General features: G+C 49.3%; 3 protein-coding genes across 3 annotated transcripts; all 3 read left to right on the forward strand.

Moving 5' to 3' along the window:
• Nucleotides 1-2,577: 2,577 nt before the first annotated feature.
• Nucleotides 2,578-7,098, forward strand: LOC123190805 (haloalkane dehalogenase). The gene is made up of 11 exons (XM_044603529.1): nt 2,578-3,019; nt 3,107-3,182; nt 3,565-3,650; nt 4,101-4,194; nt 4,277-4,353; nt 4,439-4,566; nt 4,977-5,048; nt 5,278-5,348; nt 5,924-5,999; nt 6,198-6,341; nt 6,651-7,098. Exons 1-11 carry the CDS (start codon nt 2,702-2,704, stop codon nt 6,691-6,693), a joined length of 1,185 nt encoding a protein of 394 aa, XP_044459464.1. The 5' UTR covers nt 2,578-2,701; the 3' UTR covers nt 6,694-7,098.
• Nucleotides 7,099-8,046: 948 nt separating this feature from the next.
• LOC123186376 (putative lipid-binding protein AIR1) lies at nt 8,047-8,684 on the forward strand. Its single transcript, XM_044598153.1, has one exon. The coding sequence runs from the start codon at nt 8,097-8,099 to the stop codon at nt 8,490-8,492; it is 396 nt and encodes a 131-aa protein (XP_044454088.1). The 5' UTR covers nt 8,047-8,096; the 3' UTR covers nt 8,493-8,684.
• Nucleotides 8,685-13,509: 4,825 nt separating this feature from the next.
• Nucleotides 13,510-14,805, forward strand: LOC123190807 (36.4 kDa proline-rich protein). Its single transcript, XM_044603530.1, has one exon. The coding sequence runs from the start codon at nt 13,595-13,597 to the stop codon at nt 14,534-14,536; it is 942 nt and encodes a 313-aa protein (XP_044459465.1). The 5' UTR covers nt 13,510-13,594; the 3' UTR covers nt 14,537-14,805.
• The last annotated feature ends 380 nt before the right edge of the window (nt 14,806-15,185 follow it).

A 15,185-nucleotide genomic window follows, 5' to 3' on the forward strand; every position in this document is an offset into this window, starting at 1 on the left:
TATGCTCGCTGCCAGGCGAACCACCTTACCGCCCTCAACGCGACCGCTCGAACTGTCGAGCTTGACTCGAGTCAGAATCGAGAGCATTGCCAATTGCGAAAGGCTACCCTGCCACTCTCGACGCGGCCGCTTGAGCTGTTGAGTGGACTCGAAACAGAACAAGGGTGTTGCTAATTGCGGAAGGGCCCCTTTGCATGCGGGTTTTCCATACACAGGTCAGGACCTTCGAGGATAATAATCATATATATAAAAAGAAATTGCCCAAAGTTTCACATGACTTAGATTTTCTGTCGTTGCACAGGCATCCACCGCACCCGCAGATGGTGCCGCCAAGCTTGGTCGTCTTCTTCCTTAGAACGACGGCCACGATGAAACCGCTGCCCCGATCAGACCAGATTCTCACGACTACGCCCCCTACCTGGCGCGCCAGAGATGTCGGTGGAAACGACACCTATGGGGTCACTGGGATCCCTTCTACGGTTGGCGGGCGCGAGGTTGTGTGAAGAGCGGATCTGACAGGAAGCACACGGATCGTTTACCCAGGTTCAGGCCGCGAAGATGCGTAATACCCTAGTCCTACTTTGGTGGATGTATTTGAGTGTTCTTGTGTTCTTGAGCTAGCTATGGGGTGCAATTTTGCCCAAAAGAGCCTAATCCCCTCTCCTGGTCGCCTCGGGCCTCCTTTTATAGGAAAAAGCGGTTGCCACAGTGGCACACAGGAGGTGGAAAGGTCTACAGTCGACAAGCTATCCTCTGGGACTGTCGGACAAACGCATTTAATGCGCTGCCGACATGCCCTCCTTGCTTTATCGGGGACGCCAGGGAAGAACGTCCCAGCTGTCGCCGCCTCGCCTAGCCTCGACACGCGTCCGAGCTGATGAGGCATCATGGCGCCACGTTGGCTGGCTGCTGGGCTGGCGCGGTGGTGGAGCCTTCATGAAGGGTCGCATGCTGCCACGCAGGTGCTTGCTGAGTCGGTGTAGAGGTCGTCCGTCGCCACGCAGGTGCCTGCCCATCTGGTTGAGCTAGCAGCTGCTTGGGGACGATTGTGGAGTCTTGGCTGGCGCGGGCCTGGCAGTGGCCCTGCTGATGCCCTCGGCAAGGGTCTTGCCGGGGGCTCGGCAAGGGTGCTGATGTGGCGTTGCAGTCGTCCCCGACAAGGGTCTTGCTGGGGGTCTTGTGGATTTCCTCGGCTAGGATCCCGCTGAGGTTCGCAGTCTTCTGGTCCTCATCTGATCTCATATGTTTATGATCTTGAAGAAGATTTGCATGCCACCACAGAGGCGCCTCCCGAGCCTTGGTTCCAATATAGTTGGTTGGGTTGGAGCCTGTGGGCTCAAGGGTAGCTCACTCCACTGGCATCGGGCAAGTTGCCCCGACAAGGCTCTTGCCAGGGCTGCGGAGGCTGCCTCGGCAAGGATCTTGCCGAGGGAGTCCAGCTCGCCCTCTTGCTCTCCTGCTCTTCTGGTCTTGGCGTTGCCTTGGTTGCCTCGTGCTTCGGCTTCTCTCCGGCTTCCCTCCTTTGCCCTACTAAGTGTTGCCGTGGCGCGCAGCTCTGACTGCCCGTGCACAAGTAAATGGGTCAAAAAAAGAGCCCTTACTTTTGTACACCGATAGATATATTACTTTCTTCATCAAATAGGTTGATAAATATCAAGTAACAGAGGGGATCATGTTGCAGAGATAGAAGAAGCGGACAGGTGTGTGGGGATGTGCTTTGGTTCTACTCACGCACATGAAACAAAATTGATTTTCTAGCTGCCACACACATGAAACAAATAGGAATTCTATATATGTTTCTGATACACAGGTTTTTCACGAGTTTCGGAGACAGACAAGTGTTCATGTTTTTAGAGTGAGGAACTCACCCAGCTACCCTAATGTGATTTGGTGGAAGTTGTTTCAGGAAATACAACCCGGGGGGTTGTGAACCAGGATGATACTGCAGCTCGCACAGGAACCCCCTCGGCGGTGGTCAGATCTGAGAACGTTGGCCGCGGCTGTCCTCGAAGCAGCGGCCCCCGGCAAGCTCGATCTGCATTGGATCCTAGCATATGCCTCGTGATGTGATGCGCCATGTTGTTGTAGGTTTTTGCGTTGCAGGACTAGCTGGCCCGCGCCGGCGGCAGTGATTTTGCGGTGGTGGGGACTAGAGCCGCACTGCACGCAGGTTTGCCTGGACGGCGGACAGGGGATTCTGTTTTTGAAACAGAACGACCGTTGCAGGAAGTAATGGCCTGATCAGTGGCGCGTGATGGTTGCATCCGACGGCGGTCAGGTGTCTAATCCAACGGCTCTCCGAGCGACGGATGTTTCTAACACATCCGCCTGGTGGACGCGTAGCGGCGCCCTCTTGTTCAAAATAGCGTTACTATTTTTCACTAGTTTGGTGGTCGTAGACTGGGAAATTGGTGCTGGATATTGAGCGGTTGAGAGGAAAGGCCCAGTGCATCAAGATTCTCGCAGCCGTTCGGACAGCACACGCTGACGTCAGACTTTTATGATTTGAAAAAGAAATGGAGGGGCGGTCCCTACCGACAGGCGGGCCCACGGTAATCCGGAGAATCTTCGCTCCCGTGGCTCGCAGGCCGCGGCGCCGCTGAGCCAACCGAAGCATTTCGCCTCGCGGCCACATTCCGCCGGACTCCACCACCCGCTGGCACCCCCACCGATCCAGGCATCAGCCACCGCCGCCGCCGCCATGTCCGGCTGCCCCTGCTCCACCTCCGCCTCCGCCTCCTCTCCACTCTCCCTCCTGCCCCCTTCCAGCTCCGTCCCCGCCGCTTCCAGGCGCAGCACCGTCGCCTTCTCCTCCTCGCGCGGCCCACGGAGAGGCGCGCGCGCGATAGTCGCGGCGAGCAGCGGCAGCAAGGACGAGAAGGCCGAGGCGGGGGAGGAGGAGGAGGGGGAGCCGGCGTTCAACCCGTTCGGGTTCGTCACGGACAACCCGTCCAGCCGCAGCGCCATCCAGCTGCCCGCGTCGCCCGCCCAGGACGGCAATGTCGGCCAGATGCTCTACGTAATGCCGACCTCCACTTCCTCTTGTTTGATCCTTGTTGCTGTGCTTTTGAGCTGCTGATGACTGATCGTACCTTGTCGCGTGCAGAGGACGGAGGACAAAGGGAGGGAGTACGGCAAGAGCGTGAGATCAGGGGAGTTTCGATGGTTCGTGAGGCAAACAGGTAATTTGCTTCTTCATCTTCGGGCTGCTGAGATGATTTTCGTGCGGCACCATTGTTTTTGACGGGGGTACGTAGTGCGACTGTGAATACCAATTGGTTTGCAAGAATAAAACCACATTTTATATTTATGAAAAAGTGTGGCAGACCTTGGTGGAACTGAAACTCTCTCGAAACAAGTGTTGGATATTTTTATTGCAGTATGATGTATCCTCACTTTTGATAGTAATCGCGAAAACAAAGCTTGTTGCTGCTATAAAATCGATGGGTGTGCGCTGCGTTGTGTTCCTCACTTATAAGGATCATCAGAATATGTGTTCCATGTTCTGCAAACACAGCCCTCATGTAATTGTTAGTTTTCATACAATTTGCAATGCAATTGTAGGTTCTCCTGATTCACGGCGTGGGACTATTATGTTTCTTCACGGTGCTCCAACTCAGTCATTTAGTTATCGCACGGTTATGGCTCAGGTTAGCTTTATTGACCGCATATTTTATACCTTAGTATGAAACAACTAGCTGTTCTTATTTTGCCTTACTTAAAAACAACATTAATAATATTTGAACTGGTTACTTATAAAGATAGCTACATGTTTTTAAGTAATCATTTACCATTGTATTACACAATAAAAAAATGGGTTTCTTCTATCTTGATAACTATATTTGGTTACAAAGTTTAGAGCCATACTTTATCTGAATCGTGCCATGACGCAGATTAACAACCTCGAACTTGACTGTTGTTTTGGGAACCAGATGTGATAAATGACCTTCAATTGGCGATTGATAAAATAACTGGGGTTTAATTTTAATCATTTTTGAATAACACGTTCAAAAGGCTTAAAATTATGATGTGAATATACACATTTATGCTTTTGTTGCAACCAACCATTCCAGCCTCTAAGAAGCTATTGACCTTACTAGATGGCAGATGCTGGCTACCATTGCTTTGCTCCTGACTGGATAGGATTTGGGTTCAGTGAGATGCCACAGCCTGGATATGGATTCGATTTCAAAGGTGATGAAATGTCTGTGAAATTCCTGGTACAAATGTGTCTATAAAACTAACCAAAGACACATGTATGTTCTACCATTTGTAGAAGAGGAGTTCCACAAGGCATTTGATGAACTTCTTGTTACTCTAAATATCACTGAACCATTCTTCTTAGTTGTCCAGGTACACATTTTGGAAGATTACAGAAAATCCTTGCCATGGAAGTTCTCATATGGACGTCTGAATCATTTCATTCATTTCTTTGTAGGGATTTCTTGTGGGTTCTTATGGTCTGACATGGGCATTGAAGAACTCGAACAAACTTCTTAAGGTAGCAATCCTTAACAGCCCACTTACTGTTTCTTCTCCAGTGCCTGGAGTCTTTAAGCAGCTCAGGTCAGCATGCTTCTCTTTGTTCCTTAATTCTAGTTGTTCTACGTTGTAAATTCAACCAGCGTGCTTCGGTAGATTTCAAAACCATGACTCCAAACATTTAAACAGCTGAAATCCACAACTAAATTGACTTGGAACACACATATATGCTTTATTGCTGCCATATCTTTTTTGTTTTTTAACAGAACTCTTTCATCTATTGCGTCTTATTTTGGGTACAGTGTGATGATATTTATTTCGCCCAGTGGTTTCGCTTTTCAATCCAAAATATATTTTTGGCAAGCTGGTGGTGTTATAGATGTTTATTTCACCTAGATTTTTCTTATTTTTCACTAATATTTTAGTTAATATTCTTTTTTTGCCTCTAAGTTTGTACTTATGTATGTGAACTGAGGGAATCAATTTTAATGCAGGTTTCCACTTGTGGGCGAATTTACCTGCCAAAATGCTATCCTGGCTGAGAGATTCATTGAAGCAGGTAGCCCGTATGTATCCTTGTCGCAGAAACTCTGTTTATTATACCATGCCAGTTTTGTTAGCACTAGCACTCTTTGTTTCCTGCGGAAGCGCATGCTGCTTGAAACAAGGGAATAACTTCCGTTTATTCCCCCAAATGATGCTATTTTGTGTTCATACCATCAGTACCTCTGTAGCAGTGTACCATCAGTACCTCCAGGTGACAAATTTGCATCTGAACCCCATTTTGTTTGACAGGTATGTGCTGAAGTCAGAGAAGGCCGACGTATACAGATTGCCGTATCTATCAAGTGGAGCACCTGGATTTGGTTTGTCCTTACTCGCAGTCTACTGGTTTTCTTACGTTCACTTTCTATTATCTCTAGGCATGAAAGGAAATTTAAATTACCAAACCAAGAATCTATTTTTGCTAAGAAAAGGAATGCAAGTTTTACATGGGATGCCACACATTATTTAACATGCTTTGGTAACTTTAAATCACCTGAACCCATGCATCATCATAAGTCATAACTATATATACTCATGCCTTCCCCTCGGGAAATTGTCTTCACGATATATCTATGCATATTGACCTAACTATCCTGCTATCTTATCTAAGGAAAGATAGTCATACTTTCGCTCTTCGAGACTTTCTTGTCCAAGTACTTTCCTCTTTGCCTATGCATTTGTGTTTCATAGAATTGCATATGTGTTTTCATTGAAGGATGTGCCTCATTGGAAAAAAAATCAAATAGAACCCCACTTGATGGAAAATCTTACACTGATTATATTATAATGTTTCAGTTGGCTTGCCTTTTTTTTCTTGAATAAGATTAGTTAGACTTCCAAATTGCTTTTTCAGTTGGCAATCTTAACATCTCACTCTTCTATATCTTTTTTTTAGCATTACTTGAAGCTGCCAGGAAGGCCAATTTTCAAGATGTATTAAGCAGAATTTCGGCTGGATTTTCATCCGACAGGTAGACTTATCCTCCAAACAATTAATTAAAACAGGCAGGCTGTGTCTTTACGCAAGGCTTGGTGTAGTAAGCTCTAGTGTCACTCACTAGTCATTCTGAAGTCAACACATGCACCCAATATTACTACTATCAAACAGGCAAATTACTTATCGAATGTTTTTGCTGTGCTGAAACCATCTTGTGGGCAATTTCCTGCAGCTGGGACAAACCAATATTGCTGGCATGGGGGGAGTCGGACAAGTACCTACCGCTCTCGATAGCCGAGGAGTTCAAGAAAAACAATCCATCAGTGGTGAAACTGAAACCCATCGAAGGAGCTGGTCACATGCCGCAAGAGGACTGGTAATTTCTTCTGTGTGGCAGAGTAAATTCAGTCGATTTGTGTCCTGCTCCTCCACCTGCACCTTATTACAGTATTATTCATGTACTTCTTTTTCGGAACGAAAACAAGAAAACCATCCCGGTGGAAAAGGATGCACCCGCGCCACAAGTATTATTCATGTAGATTATTACCCAGTTTCTGAAAATCACAGTACGTGTGTACCATACACTGTGTTCTAACATTCAGTCTAGTCTAGTCTAGTCTAGTCTAGACGCGTTATACGAGATTGTATGCTTGTGCTGATCACTGACGAGGTTTGTGCTATGCAGGCCAGAGAAGGTGGTGACGGCCCTGAATTCCTTCCTGTATTAGTCTATCGGAACTACTATGCGGACGACTTGGTGTGGACGAACTATGGACGATGGAGGATCGAAAGGTCATACCCAGTTGTCCACTACGCATGGATGGCATGATCTGCTGCATCGTGCAGAAATCGTCCAGATCCTATCGTGTGTGTAGCAGCGTTGTTAGTCTATTATTGAAGGAGGTCATCGTACAAGGTTAAAGCTGTGGTTGATCAGTTGGTATATATATGAAACTGTACAGTTCAGATGCACATTGTGTAGATGAAGGGCGGTTGAGGACAACTTGCGTGTATATACAAGAGTTGATTACACGCACATGGTACATTTACTCGCACTGTAAGTGAAAGGGTTGAAGATCATGCGAGTAAATGTATGTATGCGACGGACGGCATGATCTTCAGTTACCCAGCTGTGCAGTTATTTACTTGGTTCGACCCCGGTTCTGGTCTGCCGGCCGGTGGCCGTGAGCGCAGCGCAGTGGTCTCCGCTGGCAGAAGGAAGGGCACTCCAGTGTGTAGCATCGTGAACCGACCCCGGCCGAGGCAGGCTCCCAAGTTGAACTTGGCAGGCTAGCTGTCTGCAAGGTGGACCGGGGGTGGCTGGCGCGACCAGCTACCCTCTGCTGGCGTTGCTTACTGTCATGGACATGGACTGACCTTGGTCGTAGCGCCAGCCGCTGGAGCTATCACCAGCTGCTGGCCTAGCACATGGGCGGGCACGCATGGAGCCATGGACGAACAGATCGTATCCCTATCGATCCCAACTCTTCTGCCCTACTCCAGAGAAAAACTACAGATCTACATAAATTCTAAGCTGCTGTGTGGAGGAGATCCTGACCAAAGGCTGAAGCAACACGCTAGCTAGCTAGCTAAGGCGACCCTGGCGCCATTGGCGGCATGCATGCATGCATGCGGCCCCGCCGTCTCCCTGTGTATGCCTTGTTCCCTTCGACGAAGCCATCCCATCGTCACATGAGCTCCCAACGTACGTAGCGTACGGAGCGCATTCATGGAGAAAATGCCCATACCCCATACGGCATTCGCTGGTTGGCTCACGTACTATCGCCCGGGACGCACAAGGCCATGGATGGACCACCAGCCGGCCGGAGCGAGCTGCCATCGTGCCGTGTCATCCTTACCAGTCACACATCATGCAATGTCCAACACAGCCTGGAAGGCAGCATCGTGCAATGCCGAACACACTCATGCACACCGTAAAAGTAAACCAATCGGGAATTGCGGAATCGTGTGTACATCTCGCTTTACTTTTTCGCGATCACGGCACACCCTTGATCTGCTGCAGCGAACGTATACCTGGACAATACGGTGGCAATGATGTCAGTATAAAAATGCACGTAACACACGCGTGGCAACGGCTCCAAATTAAGCTACAGCTAGCTAGCGCGCAAGAATGGCCCGCCTCGGCATCACCGCGTCAGTCCTCGCACTCCTCCTCGCAGCGGCGACGTTCTCCTCAGCCGCCGGTTTACCCACGGCCGGCGGCGCGCCACGTAGGGTGCTGTGGAGCAAGGGCGTCCCGGCCGACCCGTTCTGCCCGTGGGAGGCCGTCAAGTTCGGCGCGTGCGCGGCGGTGCTCGGCCTCGCGGACGCGCAGGCCGGCGCGCAGCTCGGGAGCGAGTGCTGCCAGCTCGTGGGCGGTCTCGCCGCGACGGAGGCCGCCGCGTGCCTCTGCGTCGCCGCCAAGGAGGGCGTGCTCGGCCTCGTCTCCGCCGAGTGGTCCGTCGGCGTCGAGCTCCTCGCCAGCGCCTGCAAGACGGAGATCCCCGACGGCTTCAAGTGCGTGTGACATGTTGATGTTGTTTGGTCTGGTGGAAGCGAGTGCCCATGCATTTGAGCAGTGCTGTCTGTCAAAGTGAAAAAACTGCTTTCTTCTTCGACTTGTAGACATTTTGTTTCACTTCCCGGTGTATGCAAACGTAATTGCATGTTTGCGTCAACTATACATGAATCATCGTCAGTTTATTTATTTTGCTTTCCACGAAGGAGAGGCCGGGGTTTACAATTTTTTTTTTTTTGGTGAGGAATACTTTTGACTACAAATCTCACATATAGAATGCTTACAGAACTAGCGTGAAAAACACACGATGTGAAAGTATTTACAAGCTAGGCAGAACCATACCATTTTTACATGCTAAACTCAATACACTTTCACAAAGATTAGTGGTCAAATTTGTAAACATTGACGCGCGGTATATGGCGGGACGGATGTAGTACGAAACGGGATGGTCATCACATGCATCAGGTCGATCGTACATTGATCCCCATGACCCTGGACCCCGTCGGTCGATCTTTCACCGGCTCGTTTTGATGTGACGGTGCACCAAACTTGTGTACGACTCGAGGCAGATTGGAAGTGTGGCAGGAAATGACCATGACCACTGGCCCTGATGGTACTGGAGAGCTATGGTGCCGATCGATTAATCAGAAAGTTTGCACGTTATATATGGAACCTGCGAGATACACGATAATTAGCGTGGATCGGAGTGAGTGGTGCAGTATCGAATTTGGTTGGGGTCTTTTTTCTTTTTGGAGTGCCGGATTCTTCACGTAGACCACACCTCGTGTTATCTCGTTATGCATACTGCTCTGTACAGTTCCAGTGGGGGCATCGGGCGGTGGACATGCGCTCAGGCCAAAATATAATCTTCGTTGGCTTGTAAACCTTGCATTGTGACACTGTTCGGTTACGTGCATGGCCTGCTGAAAGGCTTGTATTTGGTGAGAGTTTTAGAGAGAGAGAGAGAGAGAGAGAGAGAGAGAGAGAGAGAGAGAGAGAGAGAGAGAGAGAGAGAGATGGGGGAGCCCTACCGCAATTTTCATATTTCCTGAGTGCGTGAAAAACTCGGTGAAAGCCGATCCCCAGTCAGCAGAGAGTTTGCCGAGTTCAGCTCTCGGCAAAGATAAAGAAACACGGCAACGGCCATTTTTCAAGCAGTGCGGACTCATTTCTAGTGGAGTCTCCTCATTGCCAACACATGTAACGTACACCTAACATACTTACGAAACAATGAAATATTTAGTACTTGTATAATGGAATTGACGGAAATATGACTTAAACAATTGAGATTTGTGTGCATATTTATGTATTTCTAAATTATATTGATATTTGTTTTTGAAAGAAATATTTAGTACGTGCATGAGATGTTCAGAATTTGACTGAAGTATGATTGACACAATTGAAAATTTTGTGATATCCGTGAAATGTTTCTAAAACTGGTTAAAATACAACTAAACTTATTGAAGTTTGTGTGGTTATTTATGAAATACATTTCAAACTTTTTTCGAACGATAAAATGGCACTGAACAAATTCATAAAAATGAAACAAAATGTTCTTTAGTGTCACAAAGATAAATGAAATTAGATAAAAATGACAGGAACATTATTTTGCAAACATTTCGTTTGAAACAACTAAAATGGTTTGGCACACATATGAAATATTACCAACATTGATGTAAAATATTGTGATTAAAATGGTACGTGCATGGCCTGGTGAAAGTTTTTTTTTGTAGAGAGAGAGATATTACTGGGTTTCTAAAGGAACCACTATGCAGTGGAGTCTCCTCGTTGCCAACGCACGTAACCTAACATATACTTATGAAACAAGCAAAATATTTAGAGTAATGTTTAGTACATGTACAATGAAAATGACTGAAATATGACTCAAACAATTGAGATTTGCGTGCATATTTATATGCTTCTGAAATATATTGATACTTTTTTTGAAACAAAGAAATATTTAGCACGTGCATGAGATGTTTCTCAGTTAGATTGAAGTGTGACTGACACAATTGAAATTTATGTGATATCTGTGAAATGTTTCTTAAATGGATTGAAATATGACTAAAATTATTGAAGTTTGTGTGGTTATTTATGAAATGTATTTCAGACTTTTTTGAAACGATGAAATGTCACTGAAACAATTCATTAAAATGAACAATTTTTTTCAGTGTCACAAAGATAAATGAAATTAGATAAAAATGACAGGAACAAATTTTGTAAACATTGCATTTGAAACAATTGAATGTTTGGCACATGTATGGAATGTTACCAAGATTGAATTCAAATACTATGATTAAAATTATACAATTTAAACGTGTTAAAAAAATGTGTCGGGTTGGCCTAGTTCTGCAGCCAGATGCATAAAGATATCAAAATTTTGGCTTCAGACAGGTGTGGCAAAGACATGACCATGGGCGTACAATGTAGAACTGCACGCACCAGCTAGTTCACCCAAAAGCTCAAGCTAATAGGAAAAGGTGGGTTATGCATTTATACATCACATACGAGGCATGACGAGTACTTCGGACTAGTTTATGTTTCTCGTGCAAATGATCATATTTTTCCATCTACTGAGTTGTTCTATTTGACGTCCACGGTGCAACGATAGTTCCACTTTTTCGTCGTTATTATTGGATGATGGATGAGTTGCCACGAAGACACGGTCCTCCTTTTATTTCTGTCATACGACCATAGCTGGTCCTGTTGCCTTGCCTGCCATGTATGCCATCCTTGAGTACGCACAGCACATGTTTGATGAAATGCACTAGCAGCTCAAGCTCACTCCGGCCATGTCCGAACAGCGTGGCCACACCACCAACGGTGCATTTCCGTCCGGGACGCTCCACAACCTCCTCGCCGTTCCTCCATGGCTCCATCCTCTTCCCAAGCCGTAGGCTGCTACCTCTGCGGCGCCGTGGCTGCGACTTGTGTGTGTACCACGCCGACGCGCAGTTCCTGATCGATGAAATCTCAAGCCGAAATAACCATGGAGTAATTAATCTCGCATGCGTACTTACAAAATCCCATGAAAGACAGCTACACGAGATCTCTGCCCTGCCTGTCTCTCTCTGAATACGCATGCGACCAAATACCCGCCCATGCCGCTCGCCAAGACGACCCGGCTGGAGCTCACGTCGTCGCCACAAACTTCGCTTGCTGTCTAGCTAGCTAGGGCCGGGCCTGGTTGCCGAAACGATGCGTGAGGCCAAACGCGGCGGCGGTGTCAGCCAGGCACGTCGATGATCCTGGCGCCGGTCGATCGGGTGGAAGGGGAATCACGAGGCGCCTTGCGTACGTACGTCCCATCGCGCTGAACTGGCCTCGCTCGATCCTGTCGGATGAGCGCGGCCACGTACGTCCCCGTCACATGAGCATGCACGATCTCGATCGATGGCGTGTGCTGCTGGCTGGCCTCTGGCCTCTGCGCGCCGGTCGGTATGCGTGTGTGGATGTAGGTTAGTAGTGTGAGATGAGATGTGTGTGACTACTGACTAGACCGGCCGATGGAACATTTTAGCCGGGCTTATTAGCTAGCTAGTAGATCGATGCAAAAGGTGTTGCTTGATTGATTGCTTTCTTTGGGGTTGCACAGTCGCTCACATGCATGCATGCATGCAAATTGCAATGCTGAACCGACCGATCGAGGCATTGGGATCGAGCTACCCAGCAGATGCTGAGGGGGTCTTCGCTCAGTGTATCAGCTGGCTACAGGTCGAGATGATTGGAGTACTGGCCGGACAGCTCCAAACGCAACGCTGGAGGGAAACAGCTTTCTTACTGTGAAGCAGACATGGGCCCTGTTTGGATACTCTAACATAGTTAGAGTTAGAGTTATTTTCTAACCCACTCTAACCCAAATAAGCATCTCTTCACCGAGATAGTTGGGTTAGATGGAACTAACCCACTCTAATCCTTCATGTTTGGATACTTTTGCGTTATTTGAGCCTCCAACTAACCCAAACTAGCTCTAACCCCATGATCCAAACAGGGCCATGGACGCCGATCCAACTGGCCTGGCCAGCCCTCTCTCTGCATGTAAGCAAGGTATATATCTCAAGGGAGGATCCGATATGTACCTCAACTGATGAACTGCCCATGGCTCCTCAATTGCACTGCAATTAATAACGCCAGAAACTTCCTTCAGTGTCACCCACGGTTTCCTCTCCTGCACCCTTCTTGCTGAAAGCGCAGGTTCAAATGAACATAGTACACATGAACTGCTTTTCCTCATAGCTCCTCAACTCAACTGCAACAAAACCAGAAACTTCAATCTCACCCATTGTTTCTGCGCTTTTCTTGCAGAATCTGCACTACGTTGAAGTTTAACTGGAACTAAACCCAGCGGCCGGGCGAGATGAATGAACACAGGACACTAGACAGTGGTGCCTATCAATTACACGTACACCACACATATCTCGCTGAAAGTGCGGGTTGAGATGAACATATGCCACATGGACTGCGCATAGCTCCTAAATTCCACTGCAACAAAACCAGAAACTTCAATCCGCCTCATGGTTTCCGCGCTGTTCTTGCTGAACTGAAAGTGCAGGACGTCTGAAACTGAACCCAGGGCGCGAGGAAGACGAACACATAGCACATCAAACACAGTACCGACCGATTGATTACGCGTACATCACACATATGTAGCCCTAATCCTAGGCCCAACCATGGAAGCAACTAGGTACGTTACGTAGCTCGGAAGGCGCATCACGCTAGCTCACCTAGGCTGCAATCATGCAGCGCGCGGACGGGCGCGGACAAGGGCGAGTCACACGCCGGCCGCGCCTCTTTTGGCCGCTTCGGCAACCAGCCAAGCCGGCCAGCTGCACTGGCGATCCCCCACCCCCACCGCCGCTGCGCCTCCACGTGACCGGTCCGGCCAGCCGGCCGGTTGGGTTGGCTCCGCCAGCCATCCGCATTGCATGCCATTGCCACCGCACACCAATGGCATCGCGCGCGCTGCAATAATTCCCGTGCGTGCCCCACGCCCGGCCCCCGTCACGCGCGCGCGCCTATAAAAGCGTGCTCGGCCAGAGACACAGGCACAACAGCACCCCACGTAACACGGACCCGGTCGATCGCCGCCTGAGCTCGGAGAGGTAGCTGCAATGGAGTCCACGAAGATCTCCGCGCTGCTGGTGCTCGCCATGCTGGCGCTCTCCTCGCCCACCGTCGTGCTCGCGTGCTCCCCCGCCTCCGGGTGCGGCAGCGGCACCCCGTCGAGCGGCACGCCCTCGGCCGGCGGCGTCAGCATACCCCCGGTCGGCGGTATCGTTGGCACCGTCACTCCGATCATCGGCGGCGCCGTCCCCACCGTCGGCGGTGTCGTCGGCAAAGTCACCCCGGTCATCGGCGGTGTCGTCGGCGGCGCCGTCCCCACCGTGGGCGGTGTCGTCGGCAAAGTCACCCCAGTCGTCGGCGGCGCCGTCCCCACCGTGGGCGGTGTCGTCGGCAAAGTCACCCCAGCCGTCGGCGGCGCGGTTGCTCCTGTTGTCGGCACCGTAGGCGGCGTCGTCGGCAAAGTCCCCGTCGTCAGCGGCGCCGTCCCTGCCGCCGGTGGCGTGGTCTCTCCTGTCGTCGGCACCGTAGGCGGCGTGGTTGGCGGCGTCCCCGTCGTCGGGGGAGTTGTCACTCCCGTCATCGGCGTCGTGGCTCCCATCATCGGGGGCTCCCCGTCCCCCAAGACCCGCCACGGCGGACGCAAGGCGTGCCCTCCCTCGCCCCCGACCCCCACCCCGTCTCCCCCGACCCCGGCGCCGACTCCGCCGACGCCCACGCCTAGCCCCACGCCCTCCTCCGACACGTGCCCGATCGACACGCTGAAGCTGGGCGTGTGCCTGGACCTGCTCGGCAACGAGCTGCACATCGGCGACGCCAGCGTCAAGTGCTGCCCGCTCGTGGAGGGCATCGCCGGGCTCACCGCCGCGGCGTGCCTCTGCACGGCCATCAAGGCCAAGGTGCTCAACCTCGCCCTCTACGTGCCGCTCGCCCTCCAGCTGCTCGTCAACGACTGCGGCTGCGCCGTGCCCCCGGGCTACACCTGCGCCTGATCCGTCCGTCCGTTCCACATCCGACGCGCATAATTTAAGCCACAAGTTTGAAATCAAGGTTGTTGTTCGGTCGATGAAGCCACTCGCTTCTTGTTTGTTCATTTAGTACTACTACAATTTATTTTATTATTATTATTACTATTATTACCATCTTTCCGTTTGATATTCATCTTGTAAGATTTGTATATCCGGTTCCTATGGAAGGTGTAATTGTATTGTGTACCAACCTCAAACTATTTATCCTGGTGATGTAATTCCATTCTCGTCCATGATGCTCCCTTGAACAACTTCATTTTTCTACTGATTTCAAAAGGTAATCCAAGCCTCCAACCTGCATGGAGCCCCATTTTTTTTAAACTCGAAAAAAAATCAAGTTTCAAAAAAGGCTACATGTACATCTACATGTGTGTAAATTTTCACTGTGATACATTGATACTCCATGGGTTATTTAAGATGTGAGCTACACACAGAAAAAAACAAATTCATGGATTTTTAGCAGATACGCTGCTCACTATCAATATCCACGAACTGCTGTTTTCATGGAGCTCACATCTTAAAATCTAATCATACATTTCCCTATATAAAATTATGTACTACTCCTTCTGTACCGTAATATTTGTCAGCGGCTTCAACGACAAATATTACGATA

The sequence above is a fragment of the Triticum aestivum genome, chromosome 2A (assembly GCF_018294505.1).
Source record: "Triticum aestivum cultivar Chinese Spring chromosome 2A, IWGSC CS RefSeq v2.1, whole genome shotgun sequence".
In the NCBI taxonomy this organism is placed as follows: Eukaryota; Viridiplantae; Streptophyta; class Magnoliopsida; order Poales; family Poaceae; genus Triticum; species Triticum aestivum.